The sequence below is a fragment of the Lithobates pipiens genome, unplaced genomic scaffold, assembly GCF_037356315.1.
Source record: "Lithobates pipiens isolate NorthernLeopardFrog02 unplaced genomic scaffold, aLitPip1_a1.2 Scaffold_1, whole genome shotgun sequence".
Lineage (NCBI taxonomy): Eukaryota > Metazoa > Chordata > Amphibia > Anura > Ranidae > Lithobates > Lithobates pipiens.
Window position 1 is genome coordinate 171,373,105 of NW_027507685.1, and position 18,073 is coordinate 171,391,177.

The 18,073-nt window shown below is 46.0% G+C and overlaps 1 protein-coding gene across 1 annotated transcript in view; it reads left to right on the forward strand.

Annotated features, from left to right (window-relative positions):
• ABCD1 (ATP binding cassette subfamily D member 1) overlaps positions 1–18,073 on the forward strand; it is a 97,542-nt gene that overhangs the window by 46,018 nt on the left and 33,451 nt on the right. The window contains exons 3-5 of the mRNA XM_077478881.1: positions 1,866–2,008; positions 4,491–4,659; positions 15,238–15,332. Of these exons, the coding sequence (XP_077335007.1) occupies positions 1,866–2,008; positions 4,491–4,659; positions 15,238–15,332 (407 nt within the window). The remainder of the gene's footprint in view (positions 1–1,865; positions 2,009–4,490; positions 4,660–15,237; positions 15,333–18,073) is intronic.

Consider the following 18,073-nt stretch of genomic DNA (forward strand, 5'->3'; position numbering starts at 1 on the left):
TCAGGAAAGATATTGGGTCTTATGTTGAAAGGTTCAGGAGATTCCAATCCACACCAAAAACTATCAGGACAGATATTGGGTCTTTTTGGCTTTGGCCTGGATCTCCTGAGTCCTTCAAGACTCAAAATCTGCTTTTATTTTTGGTGTGGCTTGGGCTCTCCTGTGTCTTTCAAAGAAAGACCCAATATCTGTCCTGATTGCTTTTGTTGTGGCTGATGAGCTTCAAAACCTTTCAGGGCAAAACTCTATATCTGTCTTGATCATTTTTTTCTGGTGTGGCCTGTGAACTCCCAGACCTTTCAAGGAAAGACCCCATTTATTTTTTTCAAATTTTTGATGTGGCCTGGGGTCTCTTGAGCCCTTATGTTATGTAGTAACTTGGAGTGTGTGAAAATGCATCTACCAGCTTTCTGTCAACACTTTGGGAAGTTTTGAATGAAGGAATTTTTATTTAATACAGAGTGCGGCCATTTCTTCTTTTGATTATATGCGGAGGCGACCCAAGGCGGGCACCTGTCCAGATCACCAGGCTTTCAAAACCTCACCTGGAGCAGCGACTGTTCTTGTTTGGATATCTCCTGAGGCCTTCAAAGAAAGACTCAAAATCTGCTTTTATTTTTGGTGTGGCTTGGGATATTCTGAACCTTTCAAAGAAGGGCCCTTCATCTTCCCTGATCATTTTTGCTGTGGCTTGGGATCTCTAGAATCTTTGAAAGAAAGACCAAATATCTGTCCTGATCATTTTTTGTTGTGGCCAGGGAGCTCCCAAACCTTTCAGAGAAAGACCCATTATCACATCTATCTGTCTCAAAAAACAGGGTACAGTATTGCATAATGGAGTAATTGTCAGTCAAGGTATCGCAGCAATGAAAACTGAAAAACGGCCTGGTAATGAAGGGGAGTTACGGGCTTGGTACTCAAGTGGTTAAAGGGGGGGGGGTGAGATTCTAGCACTGAAGTAGTTACCTCTTTGACAGTCCCACAGTCAAAATTGATGCTCAAACTATTCTGCATCATTTGCAAAAATGGGGCTGTAGGTGGCCACACTTAGATGAAGGATCTACTGGATTCTCCGAGTAGCTACTCTACTCCATGCAGTGAGTTTTAGTGATCTCTGGCCCCACAAGGTGTAGAGGATAAAAAAGCACAGCAGCAGATATTTTTTGTGTGATGTCCTCATGTTGTGAATATTTGACCAGCTGGGACATGCTTGGGTGTTCCTCGAGGGGACCGTCGCCGTACACTGAAAATGAGCGTAGGGAAGGTGTATCGGAGTTTGTTTTCCAGTTATGACATGTTAATGCATACTAAAAGGGTGGTAATAGAACGTGTACTCAAATGTTAAAGGGAAACTCCAGAGTGGATTCTGTGGGGAAATAATAACAATTAAAAGGGACTTTTATTAAATTGAGGAGAAGGACAACAGTGTAACGCATATATGTGGCTGGAAGGTAGGTGGGTCGTAACGCCCAGCTGTCACACACGTGTCCACAGGGCTCTGTGCTGAGAGGACTGACTGATCGATCACCGACAGGTACTGTTTGCAACCAGGAGCCAGCAAAACTGCTCCTGATCATGTGACTGATGTAACAGCCAATCACAGGGATCACATGATGAGACCGCTGCCTCCCAGGAAGGGTTAAAGAAAGTGAAAAAATAGCTGATTTTCTGGCAGGATCAAGCGGCCATAAAACTATAAGCCATAAGGGCTCAGAAAACTTGGACTGATGTGTAAATGCTACTGTCATTCTGTATCATATATGGAATTTTTTGTTTTGTCTTTTGCTCATAGTTCCCCACTAAACTTACAATACAAATGATCCCAGTGTTTTATTTGTGACATCTTGCTGTGATCTATACTTCAGATTCAGAGGAAGTGAAAAAGGCCGCTATGGAGATGAAGGAAGAGGAATTAGTGAGTGAACGAGCTGAAGCTTTCACCACCGCGAGGAACCTTCTGACAGCCGCTGCTGACGCTATTGAAAGAGTCATGTCCTCTTATAAAGAGGTGAGGAAGAAAAAGCTATATAATGTACATACACACGCTATATTACCAAAAGTATTGGGACACCTGCCTTAATTTTACACGCACATGAACTTTAATGACATCCCAGTCTTAGTCCGTAGGGTTCAATATTGAGTTGGCCCACCCTTTGCAGCTATAACAGCTTCAACTCTTCTGGGGAGGCTGTCCACAAGGTTTAGCAGAGTGTCTATAGGAATGTTTGACCATTCTTCCAGAAGCGCATTTGTGAGGTCAGGTGCTGATGTGGACAAGAAAGCCTGGCTCGCAGTCTCCGTTCGAGTTCATCCTAAAGGCGTTCTATCGGGTTTAAGTCAGGACTCTGTGCAGGCCAGTCAAGTTCCTCCACCCCAAACTGGCTCATCCATATCTTTATGGACCTTGCTTTGTGCACTGGTGCACAGTCATGTTGGAACAGGAAGGGGCCATCCCCAAACTGTTCCCACAAAGTTGGGAGCATGAAATTGTCCAAAATGTCTTGGTATCCTGACGCCTTAAGAGTTCTCTTCACTGGAACTAAGGGGCCAAGCCCAACCTCTGAAAAACAACCCCACACCATAATCCCCCCTCCACCAAATGATTTGGACCAGTGCACAAAGCAAGGTCCATAAAGACCTAGATGAGCGAGTTTGGGGTGGAGGAACTTGACTGGCCTGCATGGAGTTCTGAACTCAACTCAATAGAACACCTTTGGGATGAATTAGAGCGGAGTCTGCGAGCCAGGCCTTCTCGTTCAACATCAGTACCTGACCTCACAAATGTATTTATGGAAGAATGGTCAAAACATTCCCATAGACGCACTCCTAAACCTTGTGGACAGCCTTCCCAGAAGAGATGAAGCTGTTATAGCTGCAAAGGGTGGGCCAACTCAATATTGAGCCCTACGGACCAAGACTGGGATGTCATTAAAGTTCATGTGCATGTAAAGGCAGTTGTCCCAATATATATACTATTGCGTGTGTGTGTGTGTGTGTGTGTGTGTATATACTGTATGTGGTTCCTTCCCCAGGCATGGATCAGCATGCCATCTCTTAAGCCCCAATGCAGCACTCATGGCTTGGTCTCAGGGATGTGCAGCATTCACAAATTGGCAACCATTTTGCTTGTGTGTTTATTTTTAAATGATCTCTCTACTTTTATATTGATAACACCACCTGTTACCACACAGATACTGGACACACCCAGCCACTTCCACCTCATTTCTGAGTGATCTCCCCTTTTTAAAACATTGTTCTAAGACAGGATTCTCCAAATTTAGGTCCTGGAGGCCATATCAAAGCCCTCTACAAAATTTTACTTGGCCTGCAACAATTGTGATATGATGGGGGGGCTTTTAATGTGAAGAGGGGACTCTGATTTGATGGCAGGACTCCGTTGTTAAAGCGGAGGTCCACCCTAAAGTGGAGCTTCCGCTCATTGGAACCCTCTCCCCCTCCGGCGCCACACTTGGCACCTTTCAGGGGGGAGGGGGGTGCAGGTACCTGTACAGTAAAGGTATCTGCACCCACTTCCGGCGTAGATTCTGCAGAAGCTACACCCCTTTCCGCAGAATCTATGCCCCTTTCCGAAGGTCCCCCGCTGCCTGCTGGTCAACACACGGATCCCAGAGACAGCGGGGACCATCCTTATTGTGCAGCGCGACTCGCGCATGCACAGTAGGGAACCGGGAAATGAAGCCGCAAGGCTCCACTTCCTGATTCCCATACCCAAGATGGCGACGGCAGCACCCGAGAGACGATCGAGAGATCGGCTTCGGGTGCCGACATCGCGGGCACGCTGGGCGGGTAAGTGTCATTATTTTAAAAGTCAGCAGCTGCAGTATTTGTAGCTGCTAGCTTTAAAAAAAAACGGCGGACTCCGCTTTAAGTAAAGGGCTTCTGATGTTAAAGGGGAGGGCTCTGATGTGATGGGGGGGGCTTCTGATGTATAAAAGGGGACTTCTGACTTCATGAGAGGCTTTTGATGTTAAAGGCGGACTCTTGTGTGATTAGAAAGCTTCTGATATGAAAGGGGGGACTTCTGATGTGATGGGGACTTATGATTCGATGAAGGGCTCCTGATGTGAAAGGGGGGACTTCTGATTTGTTGTGGGGCTTCTGATGTGAAAGGGGGGACTTCTAAATGGATGAGGGGCTCCTTATTTGAGGAGGGGCTCCTTATTTGAGGGGGGACTTCTGATGTGAAAGAGGTGATTTTCATGTGATGGGGGGGGGGGGGGCTTTTGATTCGATGAGTGGCTTCTAATATGAAAGAGGGGACTTCTAATGTGATGGAAGGCTTCTGATGATAAGGTGGGGGCTGATTTTATTTATTTTTTTCAGCCTATGAATATTTGTAAAATCTTTAGTGTGGCCCTAATGCTTAAAAAATTGGAGACCCCATTTCTAAGACATGATTAGGATGGCAGTACCCAACAGATTTGGAAATCCATAGGCCGCTCGCTAAAACTTCTTTTTATTAATGACAGGTGACCGAACTGGCTGGCTATACAGCACGGGTACACGAAATGTTTGAAGTGTTTGAAGATGTGCAGAATGGAATCTACAAGCGCCCAGGAGAACTGGAAGAAGACAAATCCGAGAAGGGAGATGTCATCCAGCATGGGATCCGCATTGAGGGGCCTCTAGAGATTAAAGGTATACTTAGAGTTTATAATATATTCCAAGCCATATATGAGGTTTGAGAGCTGAGCTACTCTAAGGCCGTCATCTGTTTGACCTTATGGAGATGTGAAGGGAGTAGGCCTTGTGCTTACCTCCAATAATCTTAATGCTGAACTCTAGGGTTTCTAAAATGTGCCAGATTACTACGTGGTACACTCCTTGGTGTAGTTTGATTTTATGCTACCCTAAGCAAGACCTAAATTTGGGCACCCCCATAGGAGAGGAGAGCCCGAGAGAGCCCCGTAAGGTGCTGGGAGAGGGGAAGTCAGTCAGTGCCCGGAGGCATTACATAACGTGCCAGGATTGGAGGCTGAGCTGCAGAGGCTAGATGAGGAGGATGAGGCCGATGAAACTGTTGTTGTCCCTCCTGTGTCTGTTGCATCTGTTGTTTCGGATTCTGTTTCCCCTGGTAATGTGGTCCCTGAGTCTGTTCCTTCTATGTCTGTTACATCTTTTGTTTCGGATTCTGTTTCCCCTAGGGATGTGGTCCCTGAGTCTGTCCCCCATGTGGTGGTCCCTGATCCTGCTGTACGTAGATCCTCCAGACTAGCAGAAGCTGCTCGGGGGGCAGGTTTAGTGGATCTTCCTTCTCAGCCTCCAGTCCCTGTCCCTCAGCAGTGCAAACGTGGTCAGAGGAATGTGGGGGTGCTGGATAGGGGTGGGGCCGATGGAAGGGTGTCCATAGCCCATGTCTCACCCTCTGTTGAGGGGGATTCGGATGATGAGGGGTGGGAGAAGTTTAGGAGGAAGAAAAAGAAGAGGAAGACAAGTAAATTGCTAATTTCTGCCTCAGAGTCGGACCCAGGAGGGGTTCCTCTTGGTAATACTTTTTCAGTTTTGTCAGGTGATGGGATATCTGATATATCCTTCTCTTTATCATCCATGGATGAGGGGGAGTCGCATAGTTTGAAGAGAGCTGTTTCTGGTGATGAGGGTGTGGTAAAGGTTAAAAAACGACTACCCCAATCATCCTGATGGCAGTTCCCACTCCGATAAAGGTGGCGACCATTAATGTCACCAGCATTAAATCTGCAAGAGCTTGTGATATTGCCTTATTTTTGCTCAACGAGTTTGATGCCGAGATTTTATTTTTGCAAGAGACCTGGCTCAATACTTTGAGAGTAGAGATGCTGTCCTTCCTTTTGGTCTCTTGCGGCTGAGCCCTGCAGCGGAGTTGCAGTCCTTTTTAAAACCTATAGGGTAATGTGCTGGTGGGTAATTGAGGTAGAAATGGGTAGATGCATGGTCTTGGATGTCTCTGTTAGGGGGCAGGACCTGCGCCTGATCAGTATCTATGGACTGCAGTCAAAATGGGGTAGGAAATGCCTCCTCAGAGATCAAGCCCTTCTTTTTTACGTCCCAGCAGGTTGTCTTTGGAGGTGACTTTAACACCATAATTAGGCCTGAAGACAGGAGAGGCTCCATAGACAGGCTGGGTTACGATAGTGTTTTTCTTAGAGATATGGTGAGACAAGCAGGCCTGGTAGATATGCATATTGAGCACTGCCCTGGCAGCACGGTATTCACATTTCAGAGAGGGACTAGTCAGAGTAGGATAGATAGTTTAATTTTATTTTTTTAAAGGAGAACTCTGCTTTCTCGGCTCCTGAGTTGAGGGCGGTGGAGTTCTCTGACCACTGTATGCTATCTGTGACTCTGAATGCCTCGGACACTCCACCCATTGAAAGGGGTACCTGGAAACTGAATTTGGCTCTCCTGGAAGATGTAGAGGTAAGACAATCCTTTGAGGATTTTTTTCAGGCACAGGTTTCTATTCTGGACTTTTGCAGCAGTAAGTCAGAGTGGTGGGAACTTGTGAAACAAGGGGCGATTGGACTTTCCAAGGCCATAAGTAAGAAGCAGCTTGGTATGTACATTGCCTACCAGCATTTGCGGAGGAAGCTTGATGGTCTTGTCTCGTATAGAGGAGATCCAGGGGAGATCTCTGAGGTGAAGTTTCTTCTTAGAAAGTGTCAATACGACCGGCATGCCTCCTTGGTTCTGGAGAGGGATTATGGAAAATATCACTGGCCTGATCCTTACCAGAACTGTAAGCAAGGCATAGCAGTTAAGACGGTCATAGACCTGAGGGATGGTACGGATTCCCTGGTGAAGTCCAGATCAGGGATCCTGGAGATCTTCAAATCATATTACGTAGACCTTCTGGGAAGAAAGAACCTTTGTCGGGACAAGATGGAAAGCTTTCTGGATTCTACTCCAGGGAAGTGGTACGTTGTCTTTGATGGATTTGACAGAACCAATTTCAGCGGATGAGGTAGTTCATGCTATAGAGAAGCTGGCTACCAAAAAATCGCCTGGGCCAAATGGGTTGACAGCTGTATTCTGCAAGTGTTTTAAGTCCATTCTGGCTCCCTTTTTCGCAAAGGTTTATAACAGCTGTCTAGAAGAGGATTCGCTCTCTCCCTCCATGAGGCAATCCACTGTAATTCTGTCAAAAGGTAAAGACCCCTCAATGATTGATACTGGCGCCCCATCATTCTTCTCAATGTTGATAGAAAGATCTTGGCGAAGATTCTTTTTTGGCGCTTGTCGTCAGTGGCAGGTGATTTGTCTTCCAGTCATCAGCATTGCTCTGTCCAAGGTAGAAGTACCTTTTCAGCGGTTTTAGCTGTCTGGGAGGCTTTGGAATGATGCAGGGCTGCTGGATGGAGAAAGTACTTGCTGGCATTGGATCAGGGGAAGGCTTTTGATAGTCAATCGCGAGTTCACGAGTACCTGTATTTGCTACTTGGTAAATACGGCCTGCAGGGGAGGTTTATAGATTGGCTGAAGACATTATATAGAGGGGCTGAGAGCTTCCCACTGGTTAGTGGTTGGGTTGGATGGCCTTTTGAGGTTGGCTCTGGTTTGCGCCAGGGATGTCCTCTAAGCCCCCTGTTAAATGTATTCACAATCGACCCCTTCATGAGAAGGCTAGAGAGTGGATCTTTGTGCGTGGTGCCTTTGGGCATTGCTGGTGTGCCGCCTTTGAAGGTCGTGGCCTATGCCGATGATGTGTCCGTTATCGTCTCTGGGATGGATTAGGCGCAGGAGGGGGTCTCTATGATAGAGCAGTACACGGAGGCTTCTGGTTCTAAAGTCAACCATTAAAAGAGTGAAGTTTTCTGGATGGGTGAGGAGGGTGAAAGCTTCGAACTTCCGGATGCCTTCCCAGAGCCCCAGCAGGAAATTAAATTGTTGGGCATCAAATTTGGTCCTGGTTACTATGGTCATCGAAATTGGGAAAGCAGGTTGGTGTGTGCCAATGCCAAAGTAGCAAACTGGAAGAAATGGAAGCTTTCCTTGAGGGAGAGGGTTTACTTGATCAAAACGTACCTGGTCCCAATTGTTTTATGTCAGCTTCGTCTGTATCTTACCAGCATCTCTCTATACAAGGGTGTATAGCTGTTTTTTCCAACTGTTATGGGGAAATAGGCTGAACCTGATCAAACGCAATGTAACTTACCTGTCCAGGCAGGAGGGTGGCCTAGGAATGGTCAACCCAATGGTTTTCTATTCTCTATTTAAAGTACAATCTTGGTAACATGCTAGCAGAGAACCCGTCGGGATGGGTGGGTATCTTTCAATCTTGTTTTAGGCCTTTTCTGCGATGCTGGGAAGATGGCGGGCCAGTGAAAAGTCTGAGAGTCCGACATGGTAAGCTCCCGGCTTATGTTGCCACTGTGTCTGAAAGTACTTTGGCAGTGGCAGGTGACAGTGGAGGATATCAAGTCCCTCCCCAGGAAGCTTCTGGAGAAGAGGATTTAGAGTTCTGCTTTCGGTGTGTCACTGGCCTTAAGGGATTGCCCAGGCTCTGTAATGAGGGAGGGGTTGCCTTTAATCAATTTAGAAAGAATCCCCTTGAAGTTTAGGGATCAAGCCTAGCTCACTTTCCATGGAGGCCTCTATGTGAGAGGGAACTTGAAGCATCGCCCTGTGGATGATCGGGATTGTCCTAGAGTGGAGTGTGTTGGTAAAGTGGAGTCTATGGACCACTTTTTGCTGCAGTGTCCCTTTAACATAGAGGTGTATAAAAGGGTGGGGAGGGCTCAAGGCATCCCCATTTTCCTATTTCATGAGTAATGCGGAGTGGGTGTATGGGGCATTCCCGACTCGCTGGGATTTTGATTTGGATACACTGTTTTTAGTTAGTATAGTTGTCCGTTACTTCACATGGAATGCACGGTGCCAGATTACCCTGTGGAAGAAAGTCCTCTGTTGAGGTGGTGGTGCACGATATTCTGGGTGAGGTTGGGAAAATTTGGGGTCTTGAGAGGGGCAGGAAGCCTCGGGCAGTCTGGATAAGGGCGGGGAGGAATATCAGACCTGCCTTTGGTGAACTGCCCATCTCTGGATGAGGAGCTCTTTGCTTTTTCTTTTTCTGTTTCTTTCACTCCCTTAGCTTTTGTTGGTTAGTATCTTCTTTTTGAAGAAGGGGTGCATGCATAATGGGTACAGTTTGTTTCTTAACCTCACAAGTTTGATGTCTGGTGTAGTGGTGTGAGTCATAATAGGATTTATGTTTTTGCTGTAAAGTCTTTTTTGTTTGAGAGCAGATTTGCTATATTTATTTTAATTTGTGTAAATATGTATGTGTATGTATATGTATGTGTATATAATATATATATATATATATATATATATATATATATATATATATATATATATATATATATATATATATATATATATATATATATATATATAGTGATTTTATGCTTATTGATTGCAAGACTTTAAAAAAAAAAAAACGATAATAGGGTGATGCCTACAGGCACCATCCTGGAACAACCTCCGAAAGGATGGGAAATGGTTGAAGATCCGCCTCTGCCCTTCTACCGCCCCCCCCCAAAAAAAAAATACCACTAGAGGCAAACTCCTTGTTTGCTTCGTGGTAGGTACACCCCTGGGTACACTATGTGGTTAAGTTCAACAAGGTGCACGCCAGGCTACATGCCCTCAACATAGGGTGGGGGGGGGGGGAGCAAAGAACCATCTTAGATTTTTCTGTCCTTGTAAATATTCCTTCACTTCCTGTGTGATGAAGCTGTTGTCAGCTGGACAGGAAGTAAAGGGAAATCTTACAAACAGAGCCCCAGATAGCAGTAAAAGACTAGCAGGGGTTCTGATTCTTTCGCACACTATCCAAAAGTAGAAAGGAAAAAAAAAAGGTTTTTTGGCCTGACATTACACTTCAAAGAACACACACTGATTTGATATGAATTGTCTAGTTGCACTTAAAGACCATGAAATAATGATGATGGATATGCAGGAAAAGGATCAGGAAATGGGTTTGTACTCCCTCGTTCCTCATTTCGGTCGATGAGAATGACACAGATGTCTAATTATATGCTTTGTGACTTGTCAGATTCCAGCCACAATGCTATTCATAATCTCTCAGATCCTCCCTTTAGATATGTTCATCTAGGGCCGCTCTCATCTTTGACTTAGGTGAAATTAAAGGATATGTTCACCTTCCACAACATGTTACATGTCATGAAGAGACTGGCCCCCACACATCCCCGATCCCCAAGCTAGCGGGGATCTTCTTTTCTGCCCTTTATTTATCTTTAAGTGATGGGGCGCTATTCCTCCCACTGACACCAGTGATGGGGCGCTATTCCTCCCACTGACACCAGTGATGGGGCGCTATTCCTCCCACTGACACCAGTGATGGGGCGCTATTCCTCCCACTGACACCAGTGATGGGGCGCTATTCCTCCCACTGACACCAGTGATGGGGCGCTATTCCTCCCACTGACACCAGTGATGGGGCGCTATTCCTCCCACTGACACCAGTGATGGGGCGCTATTCCTCCCACTGACACCAGTGATGGGGCGCTATTCCTCCCACTGACACCAGTGATGGGGCGCTATTCCTCCCACTGACACCAGTGATGGGGCGCTATTCCTTCCACTGACACCAGTGATGGGGCGCTATTCCTCCCACTGACACCAGTGATGGGGCGCTATTCCTCCCACTGACACCAGTGATGGGGCGCTATTCCTCCCACTGACACCAGTGATGGGGAACTATTCCTCCCAATGACACCAATGATGGGGAACTATTCCTCCCAATGACACCAGTGATGGGGCACTATTCCTCCCACTGATACCAGTGATCGGGCACTATTCCTCTCACTGATACCAATGATCGGGCACTATTCCTATTCTAGACATCATGGATCCTTCCATTGACACCAACAATGGGGCACTATTCCTATTCTAGACATCATGGATCCTTCCATTGACACCAACAATGGGGCACTATTCCTCCCAATGACACCAACGATGGAGCACTATTCCTCCCAATGACACCAATGATGGGGAACTGTTCCTCCCAATGACACCAATGATGGGGAACTGTTCCTCCCAATGACACCAATGATGGGGAACTATTCCTCCCAATGACACCAGTGATGAGGCACTATTCCTCCCACTGATACCAGTGATCGGGCACTATTCCTCTCACTGATACCAATGATCGGGCACTATTCCTATTCTAGACATCATGGATCCTTCCATTGACACCAACAATGGGGCACTATTCCTATTCTAGACATCATGGATCCTTCCATTGACACCAACAATGGGGCACTGTTGCTCCCAATGACACCAGTGATGGGGCACTGTTGCTCCCAATGACACCAGTGATGGGGCACTGTTCCTCCCACTGACACCAGTGATGGGGCACTGTTCCTCCCACTGACACCAGTGATGGGGCACTGTTCCTCCCACTGACACCAGTGATGGGGCACTGTTCCTCCCACTGACACCAGTGATGGGGCACTGTTCCTCCCACTGACACCAGTGATGGGGCACTATTCCTATTCTAGACATCATGGATCCTTCCATTGATATAAATGATCGTGAACTATTATTTTCACTGACACCAACAATGGGGCACTATTCCTCCCAATGACACCAATGATGGGACACTATTCCTCCCAATGACACCAATGATGGGACACTATTCCTCCCAATGACACCAATGATGGGGAACTATTCCTCCCAATGACACCAATGATGGGGAACTATTCCTCCCAATGACACCAATGATGGGGAACTATTCCTCCCAATGACACCAATGATGGGGAACTATTCCTCCCAATGACACCAATGATGGGGGAACTATTCCTCCCAATGACACCAATGATGGGGAACTATTCCTCCCAATGACACCAATGATGGGGAACTATTCCTCCCAATGACACCAATGATGTGGGATGTGTAGTTTTGCAACAGCTGGAGGGCCGTAGTTTGAGGATCCCTACAGTAAGGGGTTTAGTGAGAGGAATAGCGCCCCATTATATGTGTCAGTGGGAGCAATAGTGCCCCATCATTGGAATAGTGCCCCATTGTTTGTGTCAGTGGGAGGATGGTATGTTTGGGAGGAATAATGCCCCATCATTAGTGTCAGTGGGGGAAATACTGGCCCATCATTGCTGTCATTGGAGGGAATTGTGCCCTATTATTGGTGTCAGTGAGAGGAATACTGGCCCATCATTGGTTGGTGTCATTGGAAGGAATTGTGCTCTATTATTGGGGTCAGTGGGGGGGGGGCTGGAATACTGCCCCATCATTGGCGTCAGTGGGGGGGGGATACTGGCCCACTATTGGTATCATTGGGAGGAATAATGCTCCATTGCTGGTATCAGTGGAAGGAATAGTGCCCCATCATTGGGTGGAATTTGTGTCAGTGTGAAGAATGGTGACCAATGGTTGGTGTGTTTGGGAGGAGGCCTAAGCTTGAGGAAGCTTGTTCTCACCTACACAGAGTGTCAGCTCCAAAACGCCATTGCCAATGTTAATGATGTCACCGCGCTCGATGCCTGTGCCTGTGTTTCACTACTGACCAGACACAAGCCTCGGTTCCAGCCTCCATAGTCAGATAAGGACATCCACAGACATGACTAGGCATGATGGGAATTGTAGTTCCTGAACAACTGGAGGGCCATAGTTTGAAGACCCATGCCTTACTGCTCAATCTCGGCATCCCTTTAGGCTGGGTTCACACTGCTGCGGGGGGAGATCCAGATGTGATTCGCACCGCAAATCACATCCGATCTCCGTAGCGATGCGAGTACAGCCATACAGATAGTATGGCTGAATTCGCATCGGTCCCGCAGCAAACTCGCACGGGACCCTTTTTTTGGTCCGCAACAGAATCGGATCGCATGGGGGTTCACACCATGCGATCCGATTCCTGTGCGAGTCGGCAGATCGCACTGCGATATGCGGACGGATCTGGGGGTGTCATTAACATATCATTGACACTCCCAGCCGTCCACATAGGGCAGTGTGAACTGCCGGCGGGAGTAATGCGATGCGGGAAAACGCCGCGGATTCGCGGCGTTCCCGCATCGCAGCGGTGTGAACCTAGCCTTAAGGGGGTCTTTACACCAGGAACATAGGAAGGACCAGCTGATCACTTGACCACTGCTTTTGTCTATCACAGTGATCACATGATCGGGAGCTATCTTTGACAGCTTGGTCACTGCTGGAAGCTTTCAATAGACTTGCTCCCAGCTCAGAAAGCTCTGCTGTCCAAGGATGCATATGTGCAGTGGCTGGGTGTAAGGGTTGGTTTACACAAGATGCTTTGGAGTGTGCTTTTAATCTGCATACACAGCATTTTCTATGTATTTTAATTGCCCTAGGTCACACCAGTGCAGTCATCAAAAGTAGAACATTCCCCATTTTTTTTTTTTTCTGTATGGAACACCTCTAACATCCATGGAAAACTCATGTGAACGCAACGAATTCACATGTTATGTATTGAGATGAAGAAAAAAAAATGGGGAAAAAATGCATCGGAACACGCATGTAAATGCACATGCAGAAACGCATCCGGAAAACAGAAATTGTTGGGTGAACTGGCCCTTAAACCCCACCTTCCTTGCTGCCGCACATATGCATTATGTAGGTGACAAAAAGTTAAATTGACTTTATCTGTATGACAAACAAAGCCCGGCTCCAGGTAAAACTGTTTAGGTAGTTACATGGACAGGTCGTGTTTTTTTTTTTTTTTTGCTTCTGGAAAACTTGAAACTATAAGAATAAAAGTTGACCATTGTAACCTCCCCAGCAGCGTTATGATTTGCCCAAACCCCTGTAATTGTCACTTTAGCTGGAATATAAGGGGGGAAAAATATAAATAAATCCACGAGGAATAAAAAAGGAATTCATATACGGAGTGCCATCATTCCAGGTATGTACCAGAATACAGAGCTTCCCCTATAGTGGTCCTTTAAATACCTTTGTAGTTGGTAAGGACCTTTCCACTGCCGTTATCTGAATTCTTTTCAAGTTCCAGACCTGACAAGTATGGGTTCTTCTCGCTCAAGTGGCATTTGTGAAACTTGAGCTTTTGAGAGGCCCTCATCCATGGAACGAGGTGCTGAGTGAAGCTCATGGATAGTTTTTTTTTTTTTTTTTTTCTCCACCCTTGATACCAAATATGAATTATTTAAAGGAGGGGTCACCAAACTTTTAAAGAAAGGGCCAGTGTTCTGTCCTTCAGACTTTCGGAGGGCCAGTGGGAGTGGAAAATGGCTCAGGCTTGGTGGTCAGTGGGAGGATGAATAGTGCCCCAACATTGGTGTCATTGGAAGGAATAGTGTCCCATCGGTGTCAGTGGAAGGAATATAGCCCCATTGTTGGTGTTAGTGGAAGGAATAGTGCCCCCTCGTTGGTGTCAGTGGAAGGAATAGTGCCCCAACATTGCTATTAGTGTAAGGGATAATACCCCAGCATCGATGTCATTGGAAGAAATAGTGTCCCGTCAGTGGAAGGAATAGTGCCTCATCATTGGTGTCGGTGGGAGGGATAGTGCCCCATCATTGGTGTCGGCGGGAGGTATAGTGCCCCGTCTTTGCTGTCAGTGGCAGGAATAGTGCCCCATTGTTGGTATTAGTGGGATGAGTAGTATCCCAATGTTTATATCCCTCAAAGGAAGTATGGTTTATCGTTGGTGTCCGTGGAAGGAATAGTGCCCCATCATGAGTGTCAGTGTCAGGAATAGTGCCCTATCATTGGTATTGGTGGCAGTAAAAGTGCCACATCATTGGTGTCAGTGGGAGGAATATTTCCCCATCATTGTTGACATTGGCAGGAATAGTGTCCCATTGTTGGTATTAGTGAGAGGAATAGTTCTCTATCTTTGATGCCAGTAAAATAGATCATTGATGCCAGTGGCAGGAATTGAAAAGGAAAGGTCATTTTTAATAACATTCAATTACAATATCACTTTTGTAGCAATTGTATATGCTTTTTTGTTTGATTTTGTTTTCCACATAAGTGGTGTTACCCTTAAGTATGCCCATGTGAACAAACAAGGCCTAAAAGTCTGCATACTGCGAGATCCACTTGACATTTTGGTAATGTAGTCAGCCCAACTTGTAAACATCATTTAGAATGTTAGAGTCGCATTTTATATGAAAAAAAAAATCTTATCTTTCAATAAAATATGGGCGTAAAAAAATGAACAACTACAGGCACAAAAAAAGCTTATTTAATGGTTTGATTTTTATTCTCTGCTTCTTTTAACAGGGCGAGTGGTGGACGTGGAGAATGGAATAATCTGTGAAAATATCCCCATAGTCACCCCGACAGGAGACGTCGTAGTGGCGAGCCTTAATATTCGGGTAAGTCCTGGAAAAGCTTTTCATCATTTTTGAACAGCCTGTCATGACCTAGAATTACCGCAACTTTCACCTTTCCTCTATTTAATATCGTTAGCATTGTGAACCCGGCCACTTAAACCATTCTCTGTGATAACTCTTCTTGAAATCTAGATAAACAGATTACGCCCTGCTAATCAGGCCTTCTATTCTACATTTAATTGACTTAGCGGCAAAGATTGATTTCCTTTAATTCATAAACTGGGACGCGGTATTTAATTATCACCTGGACTCTGGATTTACAGTATAATCTCCAAAGACATAGTTTGTTTGATAAGTGTTGGACTTGTTATCACCAGTGATAGGAGGGAGAGCAAAGTCGATGTCCAAAGACCAAGGCCATGTTGGCAATGCTCTTTAATAATGTAGAGTAGGTCTCTCCCTGGTACAACAGACGTGACCTTGGTCCTTGTTCACACAAGTCTTTGTATACCAACATATAGTTGTTTTAATAGGTAGAGGTTCATGTGGGCTCTACAGGTCATGTAACACATATATTGTTTGACTTAAAGGGATCCTATCAAAGTTTTCAAAAAAGCCATTCTCATTTATGGATGGTATGCTAGTTTCTGGCCACCAAGATGTTCTCAGTCTTTTTTGGAGGTGGAGGATGAAATGCTTATGATGCCCAGGCAATATTGCAACTGTGTTAAAGTCAGCAAATCCATGACAGTTGCCTTGTACTACATTAGAATGAGATGTTGCATGTCCTCTTCACGGATAGTGGAAGGGGCTAAAAGCACCAGAAGTTGGTTCAAGTCAGTAAAAATGTCAGAACCTGGGTCTGAACCTGCAAAGTCTCTTCTTGCTAAGCCACCTGAGATGCTAGACAGCTCCCTGAACAATTCCTTGAATGATCTTGCGCTAAACGCTGTTTTTCCTGAACTTCCTGATTTAAGCCATGTCTCTGCACTTCGTTTGCCAAATTATTGTGCTCTCTCCAGCAAATATCTCGCTCTTGTCTCTCCTGCTGCTGTCCATATCTTTGCTACCTCTTGTTGCAGACCTTTGGCTTATTCCTTGACTATGCTTCTGCTTGATCTCAACCTGGGACCACTTGTTTCCAACCTCTGGCCTGTTTACTGACTATGCTTCTGTTTGATCCCAACCTCAAATCACTTGTTAGCAACCTTCGGCTTGTTTACTGACAACGCTTCAGCTTGATCCCTGTATATCCACTACTGGACCATGTCTTGCTCACCTCCTGATATGGCGATCTTGAGAAATGTGTCCTGGTAATAACACACAGCAAAACTCATCTCCGCTATAAGTAGCTCTGGTAAACACCGGTTAGTGCTTGGGCTCACCTGAGGTGCGGAGCCTGTGTTATCCGCCAGAGTGACCTGCTTCTTTACTTAACCAGCTTGTTGGTGGGTGCCTCTCCACTGCTATATTTTATAGTCCTCCAAACTTGATTTCAGACCTTAACAAAAAGTTTATTAATCCTAGTAAAAAGTCAGAAGACGAAGCCAACACGTGTTAGAGGCTCAAGGCTCACACTTCATTGGTGTCCTTAAGCTGTGCTGTTGGAGATTACCCTGCTGTCATTATACCCTGCATTGCCTTACAATTTTGTGTCCAGTATTGACTTCTATCACAGCCAGGTTGCAGGCCCTAATGAAGAAGAGCCTTGATCATCCAAAACATGTTGGTTTTGCCTCTTGGCATTTTATCAAGAATAATCAATTTTTACTGGACTTAAATCAACCTTTAGCGCTTCCATTTTATATGCTCTCACCTTTCCCAAGAATCCTCAGGGATACCCTGCATAACGGAGAGCTACTTTCCTTGAATTGGAGATTAAGCCTGTTTTTTTTTTGTTTTTTTTTCTTTTCTTTTTCCTTTTGGATCTAGCACTCCTAACACAACTTTTGCATAAGTAGGAAGCTGAGAAGGGCCAGGAGCAGTGTAGGTAAGGGTGGCACCTAAGGGTAACTGAGGGTTGGCCAAGAGAAGTGGGGGGTTGGCCAAGAGGAGTGAGCGGAGGTTAGAATGGGGCCAGGAACACAGTGGAGTGAGGAATGGCTGAGGAGCAGGAACAATGAGGTGGTTGGTGGTGGTGGTGAGTGTACGTTAGGGTGGCACCTGAGGGTATGTAGAAAACTGGAGGCTGGCCATGGGGTGTGAGGGTTAGACAAGAGGCGTGGGGGTTGGCCAGGAAGCGTGAGGGGAGGCCATGAGGAATGAGCAGAGGTTAGAATGGGGCCAGGAACACGGTGAAGAGAGGAATCGCTGTGGAGCCGAAACAGTGAGGTTGTGAGTACAGGTAAGGCTGGCACCTTAGGTTTTCTGGGAAACTGATGGGGGGCCAAGAGGTATGTGGAGAGGCCAAGTGGAGTGAACAGAGGTTGGAATGGGGCCAGGAACATGGTGGAAAGAGGACATGTTGTAGGACAGGAACAGTGAGGTGTTTGATGGTGGTGAGTGGTAGAAGTTGCACTCTGAACCCAAGCAGGGTTGTGCTCGGGTTCTCTAGCAGGGGGTAAAGATGGTTATAGTTAGGTGTTGAGGGACCTCATTCATGTTTCAGCATAGCACAGTGAGCAGAGTCGGGAATTCTTGGCCCATTCATTAAAACAGAGTAAGAGATGGTGTTCTGAGAACCTTGAATTGCCAGCAAAAGAACCAGCATTGATGAGCTTTTATTTCTTCCAGAACTGTAAAACATCAGTTTAAGAAAAAGGCCCACTGGCATAGTTCATCAG